This window comes from Gavialis gangeticus, unplaced genomic scaffold, assembly GCF_001723915.1.
Source record: "Gavialis gangeticus isolate Ggan-Ray unplaced genomic scaffold, GavGan_comp1, whole genome shotgun sequence".
Classification (NCBI taxonomy): Eukaryota; Metazoa; Chordata; order Crocodylia; family Gavialidae; genus Gavialis; species Gavialis gangeticus.
In genome coordinates this window covers 120,724,690-120,735,153 of record NW_017729024.1, presented here as the reverse complement: position 1 = coordinate 120,735,153, position 10,464 = coordinate 120,724,690, and the positions used below count along the sequence as shown (strand labels likewise).

The 10,464-nt window shown below is 42.8% G+C and overlaps 1 protein-coding gene across 1 annotated transcript in view; it reads left to right on the top strand.

Annotated features, from left to right (window-relative positions):
• Positions 1-901: 901 nt before the first annotated feature.
• The window catches only part of SLC1A1 (solute carrier family 1 member 1), an 84,606-nt gene continuing 75,043 nt past the window's right edge, over positions 902-10,464 (top strand). Inside the window, exons 1-2 of the mRNA XM_019518238.1 lie at positions 902-908; positions 2,495-2,635. Coding sequence (XP_019373783.1) covers positions 902-908; positions 2,495-2,635 — 148 coding nt within the window. The remainder of the gene's footprint in view (positions 909-2,494; positions 2,636-10,464) is intronic.

Below are 10,464 nucleotides of genomic sequence, written 5' to 3'. Positions count from 1 at the left end.
ACCTTTCATGGAGCTCCATAGGAGGGAAACCATTCAGATAATAGGGTGCTGTAGTTCTGGAATCACATGTTTCCGAGATATTTAGGGACAGTCTAACACCCTGACCCATCCTTAAGACCCACTCTTACTTTGAAACTAGATAGATTTCAAAGTGATTGTGGCTCTAAAACACCCCTTGCCTTCAATCCAGTACAGCCATTTCCCATTCTAAGTGTTTCATTTGCCCTCTTACCTAATAGCAATATAAAGTAATAGCAAAATTGAATATTTCCATTTCAGGGAGGTGGGTGGAGCCAGGGCACTTCTTCCTTTTATGGCTTATTTTGATAGTTTTCCCCACTCACAAACAGACACTTTATTCTCATATTAGGGGAACAGTAGTCAGTGGTTCTTTTCCCCACCTGCTTTCTGCAAGGCATTTTGGAAAGTTGAGCTGCATTTATCCCCTTGCAAAATGCCTGCCTAGAGAAAAGTAAGTCAGAAGCAGAACTATTAAACAGGAACAATTTTTCCTAAAGATTTTAATTGTTTTTAAAAGATAAGGAATTGGCCTTAATGGTGACATTCATTCAATGAGCTTTACTTAAAGTGCTCTTGCTCCCATTTTGAAACGTGGAATGCTGAATACATAAGATGCTGCAGCACACTACAGCGTTCTCATTAGAACGCTCCAGCAGACTCAAACGAGACTGCTCTGACATGTTCTAATCCAAATGCTTCAGAACACGTGTATGGGTATCCCTAGTGTCTACATGGAGCACCCAAGACTCAGGGTTTTAAGGTCTCATGTAAAAGACTCAGGCAGCAAAGTCTCTGGTACACAAGTAGTTTACTTCAGAAGGATGAAGGGCTGAGTAAAGATTTTATGAATATGGGCCTGTGGTTTGTAGTGCCATAAAGGATGCTAGGTAAGCCAGGGAAACAGTCTTCTGGTACAGGAACCAGGTAGATAAGGACAGAGGATATGCTGGGAAATGGTCTTTGGGCAATAAAGGACCATGAGGCCTCGCAGTGCACATTTCTTTGGGCATTCTTTGCTGTTCCAAAATAGCCCGTAGGTCTAATTGGGGGTATGCTGACATGAAGCAGAATGACTCTTTGGGCTACGCTGGCTTCTGGAGCAGCCCAGAACAGGGAGGACACAAATGTGGCTTAAAGGTACCTTTTGTCCTCTTCCTTGTAGCTGCACCTTTGTGTGCAATATCTTCTGGAAATAGAGCCCAGAACCTCAGCCAGTGTGTTTCAAATCTGGCACTTAGGTTGATAAGCATTCCTATTTTTTTCAAACACATTGGTTATATATAACTTGAGAGTGGCACAGTGCGAAGTACAAAACAATGTAAACAAAGGCAACCCATAAGCAACAACATTTTTTGTACTAAACCCTTTGTATCTTAATCTAGATTGCTGGATTTTTTTTCTCCCTTATTTCTTTTTCCTTATCAATCACTGATATCTGCTCTTCCTCATATCTGCCATTTTGCTTCCAAGGACACTTGATAACTTTCCAAACAAACCTTCAGAAAAATTGTGCAAGAACTCACAGAAGATTGTTGTGAATGATTTAATCTTGACATGCTTACTGATATTATGGTAGACTGATATTATGGTATTTTAGTTTGGTTAAGTCCAAACTAAAATAAGGCTCCTATGTTGAAAGCATCAAATATATTTCTCTTGGTTTTAGATTAGAACCTAAGGGCACGTTCAAGTGAGGGCTCACGTGTGCTCTATGGCACCTCAAAGGCTTTTGAGGCACTGCAAAATGAACGTGGCGCACATGAATAGGTTCTCTGCGCTGCATATTTGTAGTGTGGAGGCAAAATTAGATACCAGGAATTCCCAGTATCAAAAAATAACGGCAAAAAAAAGTGGGATTGTGCATGTGGCTGTAGCATGCATTACCTGAAACCAAAGCCTGGCCAGCCAGAGCCACACAGGCTGCTGGCCAGGCTCCGCAGGCCCGGATCACCACCACTGCAGCCCTAGGAGGCCCCCAAGACTCCAAGTAAGGCTGATGGGCTCAGCCCAGGTGCTGGCCCCAGCTTCCACTACCCCACCAGCAGCAACTTGCTGCATGCCAGAGCACATGTGCAGAGACATTCCCTGGGGACAAGTGGCAGTGGCACAACTATGTGCAGCTGCAGTTGTGCTGCTGCTATTTGTCCCCAGGGAAACACAGGTGTGCACTCATCTGGATGCACCCTTAGGCCATGTCTATATTAAATAAGTTGTTCTCTTGACTCAAGTACTGTATTTATTTTTTGTACAGCATTTTAAAGTTTTGTTTCCTAACATGAATAGACCAAAATAAAAGATTAGATATGTGTGTCTGCTAAATATCACATTATTTAGAAAAAATTAAACATGGCTGTTTTTGTTTTATCCATTTCTTTCATTTTCATACTAGTGTTTTCTTCCCCACTTCTAATGCATTTATTACAAGTTACTGCTTAACCTTGAACACATGTTCAATTTTTATTGTGTCCTTTAGGTATTGGAGTAGGACTTCTTGTACGAGAATATGGCAAACTTTCCAGCCTGGACAAGTTCTACTTCTCATTTCCCGGAGAGGTGCTGATGCGGATGCTCAAACTCATTATTCTACCCTTAATTATATCAAGCATGATTACAGGTAGGAATGAAAATTTGCCATTTCATATATGCCTTCAAGTGCAATTTGGCTTTTCTTTCTTTTTTAATGAAAATAAATGGAAGGAAAATTTTATTAAACTCTTCTATCACACTCTATACAATTTCTATTCCAGTAAAATATTTCTATATAGAATGTAAATGGAATTGGAAGGGTTAATATACTCACCTGGAAGTTGAGCTATAATGAGAAAGATAGTTCTTCTAGAAACCATAAGAGAAAAGCTTCCCATGATCATTTGAAATGTCATTTCTCTCCATATACACAGTGAGGGAATAAGAGTTTTTAAAATTATGGGCACACAGCTGCAAGTACTTGTTACTGGTCATAGAGTTTACTAACCTGAGGCCCCCTCTATACGTTATTGTTGTTGCACAATTACCTTGTTAATTGTGCAGTACATTCAGACTGGCTACACATGCAAATTAACTATGATGCCTTCAAAAGATCCAACCTGCTATATAGTTATTGCTTGAAAATGTGTAATAACTTTATAGCTAGTTTCTGTTCAGCTTTAATGTGCACATGTAGGCAGTCTGCAGCTGGGAGACCACAACTGCTGGGATCTCCCAGCCACTGGGGAGCACAGTGTGCCCCTGGAGTTGGGAAATCACAGCCAATGCAGTCAAACAGGATCAAACCCTAAAAGGTGGAATAAGCAGATGGTAAGTATAGCAGTTGAGGTCAAAGGTCTTCCCAAGGCCACCAATTTGTAGGGCTATTGTAGGTAAGGCACATCAGTATCTATAATAAACAATGCACAAGAGGAATCCAGTCACCTCCCCATCCCAAATGGCTAGGTATCTCTTTACAGCAAGACAGCAATGGAGGTCTGGGTGAAACTGGCTATGTCTTGGAGCTACTGATTATGGCACAGAGATAAGAGGAAGCCAGGTGAGAAGATCTGAGATGTGGAGGTAATAACATAATTAGAGCAGGGCAACGAAGGCAACTGCACTGAGCACTGATGGAAAAAGGGGGTGAGGAGCAAAGAAAATGGCTTTTGCTGTAGGTCTGTGATCTCAGTGGCAACCAGAAATCACCACTGCCTCTGTGTGTGACAGCTGCCTGGGTTCCCTACTGCACTGATACACTAAGTCACAGAAAAGAAAAAGAGAGAGAGAGAGAGAGAGAGCAGGGAGAAGGAAGCTGCAGACAGAGAAATGGATTTTAATTGAGGGTCTGAAAGAAGAGATGAAAATTTGCCAGTACCTAGAATGCAGCATGGCATGGAGGCAGAGGAGTAACAATGACCCAGAATTTTAAGTGATGGGAAGGATGGTGGTATTTTTTATAGAGCAGATGCTGGAGAAGGAAGGAAACATGAGCTGTATTCCTCATTATATTTAATTTAAGTGACAGGAGACCAAGGAAAAATTGTCAAGAGAAAATAAACCAATACTGCTTTTCAAACATACTTTGACTCTGCTCCATGTAGACACTAGGGGTGCCTATACACATGCTCCAAAGCGTTTGGATTAGAATATGTCAGAGCAGTCTCATTTGAGTCTGCTGGAGCGTTCTAATTAGAATGCTCTAAAGTGCCGCACCGTTTTGTGTATACTGCTTCCTGTGTTTCAAAATCGGAGCATTCAGTGAGCTGTTATTAAAGTGCTTCCGCCACCATTTTGAAACGTGGGATGCTGAATACATGAGACACTGCAGTGTTTTAATTGCAGCAGCTCCCTAGAACTGTTCTAATTAAAAATGCCCCCCTCACCCCAGAGCACATGTATAGGCACCCTAGAATGCCAGCATGCCATTTTATAAAGTAAGGATTTGCACAGATATCTTCACCTAAAGATTCCCACAGTGTTCTGTTTCTAAGCCATTTGTGCTGTCAGCTGCCACCTTCCAAAGTTCTGCCCTTCAGTGATTCCGTATGTAAGCTGAATAAATGTCAACCAAGAGTTATATTGACTGGTATGTCTTCAGAAGTAAATTAGGTTCACAGGCTTCCAAGGATCCAAACAAACTGTGCCCAACACTTTGCAGGTTGGGGAAGGGGAGGAGAGAGGAGTACATCCTTTTAGAAGCATATTGTGCTCACTTCTCAATGGTCCCATAGGCATCTGCACATTTATTAATGCACTGGAATTACGGTGCATTAAGTTTAGTACCTCTAATAACAGGTACTAAATGCGCAGTAATCAGTGCTACTATGAATTAGCACAGTGCTACTGTGCATTAGCGCTTTTTAGGTGATGCTTAAAGTGCAATGGACTAATCTACTGTGCATTAGGGCATTAGCACGTTTTTTTGCCAGCTGCGCTAATGCACAGTAGAATTAGTCCAGTGGGCATTAAGCGTCTCGTGTAGATTCACCCAGTAAATATCAGTCTCCTGTACTTGGAACTACTACTGTAAACTCAGTGTAGGCAGTGTAGCTTAGTATTTGTACTATATCACTGTAACCTCAGAATTTGGAATTTTTAAACTGCAAAAGCTAAATTCACATAAACAGATCTGTGTGAGTTGTTTTACAGCTGGCCTTGGTAAATCTGCTTTATACTGAATACAAGACCATATGTTTCATACAGATGTATCAGTTTGTTAGCACAAAACATGGAAATACAAAGTACAGGGAAATTCAGGAGCCTTAGAATAGGATTCAAAGAAACCAGCCCAAATTTCAGAGCACCATTTAGAATGCAAAGGAGAGAGGTGTAGCCTATGTTCTGTTCTTTCAGGGAGATGGCACCTGACTGGGGATACGGAGAGGCACCTATCTCTTCTCAGGCTTGACAGCTATGGACTCTCCTGGATTCAGTCACCTAATCACTTTCTATCAAAACCTGAAGAAGGGTTTATCCTTCTTTTTAGGAAATAGAAAGAAGCAGCAGGCAATGGTGCCCCCGCTCTTGCCCAAAAGTCCCAGGCACTTATCTTGGAGAAGGGAGACCTGTGTTCCAGTTCCTGTTCCAAAGATTATTTAAGCATTTAAAATAAACTAAAATAATTTTAATAAAAATGATTAAAAGTCGTCCCCTCCTCCCCCCACCGGAATACCCTACAGTTTGGTTATTGGCGTATTTACATGGGAGATGAGAGATGTCAATTAAAATGCCTTTGGACAGAGGAGATAATTGAACATACTTGGGTGGCACAATTATCTTCAACTCCTGCTGTCTTTTGTAGGAGAGTTATAGACATGCTATGAGCAGATCTGCCAGATCAGGCCTCACAATTGAGATAGGCAGTGCATCTTTTGCAAATTCCAGTGGAGCTTAAGCATGAGTTAGGCACTTATATGCTCAGTTTTGTCAGGACAAGAATTTGTAAAAACTTGAAAACGGGGCACATGGACATTAAACACCCACCCACTCTTAGAAATGTTACCAGTACTCTAATTTTTAAAATACAAATGCAGCAATGACATTACTTCACTTGGTAAAAAACCACCAATTTACTAGCTTGTTTTTGAGACCAAGATCCACACACAACCTTGTCCCAGAACGAAACCCATTTCTTGTTACTATCAATAGGAGTTGGATCAAGATCTCAATTGAACTTCAATTATAAAAGAAAAGCACTCAAAATAGTTGCCCATTTCAGGGAAACTTGGTTTAGCTATCCTTCTTCCATGGAAACTTACCTTTGCAATCTCTAGTTTTGCCTTTGATATAAGCACAATAATTCAAGATAAAATTAATCTACTTGGAGAAATCCTGGCTCTGCTAGAAGCAACAGCAGAGCTCTCATTGACTTCTTCAATGATGCTCAGAATTTATCCAATCTATTTTCAGCTGTGTGAAGCAAAATCTTCCCTTTTATGTGCAAGATGGAGGGTTTGACAGATAATTTTCCTCCATTAGCCCCATTTCCCAGCCTGTAGAAGACAGATGAAAATACTTACATATCTACATGACTGAAGTGTCACGATTAAATCTTAAACTTCCACTGAAGTCCTTATTAAGAGCACGACTGGGCCCTAGTAACTAGCTAATGTAAGCACTGGGTATTATTACAATATTGACATTTTTTCAGTTCTTTCCAGTTCCCTTGATGAAGCTCTCAAAAATCTTATTAAAATATGAGAAGTGTGGTTATTGGGCAGTTCAGTAGTATTGTCCTGGGAATGCAGGAGCTTTTGCATAGTACAGAGTTCTTTTTAATTATTTTTAGCTTACCTCAGAGACCCAGTCGTAATTGTTCTCATCTCTCCAATACATATTTTATTAGCTGGCAGATGTAAGTCTAATTTAACTTCATCCATGAGCCCACTGCTGGTAGTTTGGCCCTAAATATCTAATTTCCTTACTGCTCCCAGAAAGTTCCATCCCTCAAAGTTCAACATCATCTAGGATTGGCAACACTTTGGACTTCGCCTAGGGAGAGACATAAATGTCTTAATCAGCTACAGGAAAAGAGGAATATTTTACTTAGATTTGGCTAATTACAAAATCTGGTTATATATCATCCACATGTAATTATTCTTTAGTCTCAACTCCCTGCTTCAGTGACTTGTGAAACCTAAACATGCAACTCAGGGGTCACTTACAATAGTTGCCCCTAGCTCAGATATACTTCCTACATTCCTTTGGAGGAGCGTTGCAATACAAAAAATACTGCAAAGATCACAAAATAGAGTTTCAGGGTTGTGCAAAATTCAGAATTATTTTCCATAGAGTTGGACACTAATTCATGGGTTTCTGATGCATGCTCTGGAAATTTTGAGACTGACATATTTACATGATTGTAAAATATATTTGAAAGTTCTTTCAATACTTAGAAACTCTTAAAATTAAATTTCAATCTCTGGATGAAATTTCCAGAGGCTGTGCAGGGCATCTAGTAACATGTTTCTGTAGAAAACTCATCTAATTACTTCATCCTTTATTTTTCACAGAATCAAATCAGTAGGTGGCTGTTTGTCAGTTTAACTGTAGTGAATGACTGCAGTTTAGGTTCCAGCCAATGCACACAGACTTGCTTTCTTGTATCTCCTTCAAGCTGTAACTTCTTCCCTTCTGCCACCTGTGCTCTCCTTACATGTGCCATACAGATTACTACATCTGTCCTGTCAACATGTCTTTTGTTCAAGAGTTTGTAGTAATCTGAGACTAGCGGTTATTAATGCATAGCCTACCTTTATTATTAGCCCTTGAAGCCCTTTTGAAGATTCAAATTTGTTCAGTATGCTGAGTCCAACTTCTTGTTTGTGTTGTCACTTTGGCTAAGTATAGACAGTCAAATAGCCTGGGGCTGAATCGATTCAGTCCTCACAGGTTAATCTAAGATACATAGATTGAACCGATAAAAAAGTGAACAGACTTTCACTTTTAATTCCAGAAATGCAGCCACGTGCCTGCAGTGGCCCAGGCCAGAAGCTGAGGGGCACTAGAGCATGCCTCTCTGCTCAGCTGCAGCTTGGGCCAAGGCTAACACATCCACCCTGTGAATGGGGGGTTTGTGGGGGAGGTTTAAAGCATCCTGGGATGCTGGGGGACTGAGTTAACTTGAACCTGGAGGGAATCTGGGACAAAAGTTCATAAACATATTTAACCTAAATCAATTAAGTCTGATACTACATCCATCTAGGTTTATATTGAACTGGTTTAGGCCATTTTGAAGTGCATTATGTGCACTGAACTTCTATTGTGTTACAGATTTGAACCAATTTATGATCATTTTTACCAGTTGTGACGCCTTCCAGGTCTGGTGCTAGTAGGGGCCTGCCCCTGTCTCTGGGCAAACCACCAGCCTTTTTCTCCTGCCATGCCTTGTTGATAAATGATTGGGATGTTAAATAGGCAGGAGACTGCCCTTCGAATGCCCCAGTTGTAACTGGCAGTGTTTACATATTCCAGCCACCCCTTAACGTGTCCCATGCCACGCAGATGTTTCCTCCAGTGGTTTGTACTGGGTTCTTCCTTTACACAGACAAACATACACAAATACACACTGGGCCCCTGGCTCTACATACTGGGCTCTCAGCCCTCACTGAGACTCCCACAGTGCCCCCTCACTGGGGCTCCTCCAGGGTCCTCCACTCTATGAGGCTCAGGTGGCTGCAGCTGTGCCTGGCCCCCTCTCAGGGCCTCTGCAACCTCAGGTTTCAGAGGGAGCCTGGGTGCTGCTCCAGGTCCCTCCACTGACCTGGGCCCTGCCTCAGGACTCCCATGAGCCTGGGCTCCCCCTGTGTAGACTGAACCCACCAGGGATGTGGGGGCTGGGTTTTGAGGTGCCCCTCCTTGCCTTTCACCGGCAATGCCACTGGCCTGGCATTTCTTGGCATTTCTTGGGGGCTGTCCTGCCATGAACAACCCCACCAGGCCACCCAACCCTGACAGGGCACAGTTTCAAGTCATGCCCAGGACCAGTGATGCCTCCTCCTTCCCTATAGCCTCACCCTTTACCTCCGAGTGTTCCAGGAGCAACTCATCCTGATGTTACCTCCTTAGGTGCTCAACTCAGACTGCTGCCTTTCTGGCCTAAGTTTGAAAATGGCCACCACAATCAACCACCTGCCAGCTGCCTCCTCCAGCCCTTGAAGTGACAGATCACCAAAGCTGCTCCATCACACCAGTTTATGTGTAATTTCTGTCCCTAGCCTGTTTGTGGCAAACCTACTTCCACTCTGTTGCTAAATTCATTTTTTTGTGGGATATCCTCCTGTTCTTCTATGTAGCACATATACAATGTTTCTTCTGACTCTCCTACATCAGGCTGAGGCTCTTTCTAAGAGCCTCTTTTCCAAGGCCTTAGGCTCTAAGTCCTCCTCCTCCAAGGTCTTGGTGTCATTGTTTTGGGGGAGTTGTATATCTGTCACTGCAGTGTAGTTATCATTATCTATGGCTTAATTTCTACCACTGTCCTACCATATAAAAGTCTGAACTGTTGCTTTTGCTACTGCTTTGTGTGGCTATTTGATGCTTGGAAAAGAAGGCATGCTCTACTGAATTTACTGGCCCCAGACCCCAGACCTGTGGCTCCTTTGTTGTAGTGGGCTGCCCTATTATATTGGTGTGCTCCTAATTGCTTCTGTGTTTTGTTCCTCTGCTGGGCTGCAGCAGTCTGCAGAGGCCATCTTGATTTTCCACAGCATCAAACCTGTGCTGGGCAACAATCATAACCGGGTGGATATATTTTAAAGGTCCAATGTTTCCTGCTTGTTTCTCTTTGCCCTTATTGTGATGCCTTCCTGTTGTTTTTCTGCTTAGGGTTGTTCAAGGAAGATGCCTCTTTGTTCAGTTTCTCAAATGCCATAAATCACTTGGGCCAGGGGCAGACACTACACATAAACCAGTTTAGTCATCAGAAACTGGTTTAAACCTGTAACAGAACAGACGTTCAGTGCATATAAACCAGTTTGAAAATGGCTGAAACCAGTTTGAGATAAACCTGGTTGAATGTAGTATCAGACTTAAATGACTTGGGTCAAACCAGTTTATATAATGTCTATCCAGTACCTCTTCCTGGTTTAACTTAAACCAGAGGCCTACAGCATCCCAGATGCTTTGCAGGACTCTCTGCTCCAGAGGGCTGGGCTGGCCCCTCCCCCTGCTCCCTGGCTGCAGCTCCAGCAGAGACGGCAGGCACAGCAGCATCTGCCTGGCTTCCCCAGGACCCCTTCTCCCCTCACAGCTTCCTGCTCAAGCAGGGATTCCCCCCTCTGCAGCAGAGCTGTCAGCGAACACCCTGTGCCCTCTACCTCTGCCCTACTGGGACCAGAGGCCCCACCACCCCCAACACTTCTCCCAGTTCTGATGAAGGGGGCACTCAGGGAGAGCAGGTGGAATACAAAGGAGAGCACTCATTGACAGCTGGCTCTGCTGCCGAGCGAGTAGCTCTACAAACCCTGGTCCCCT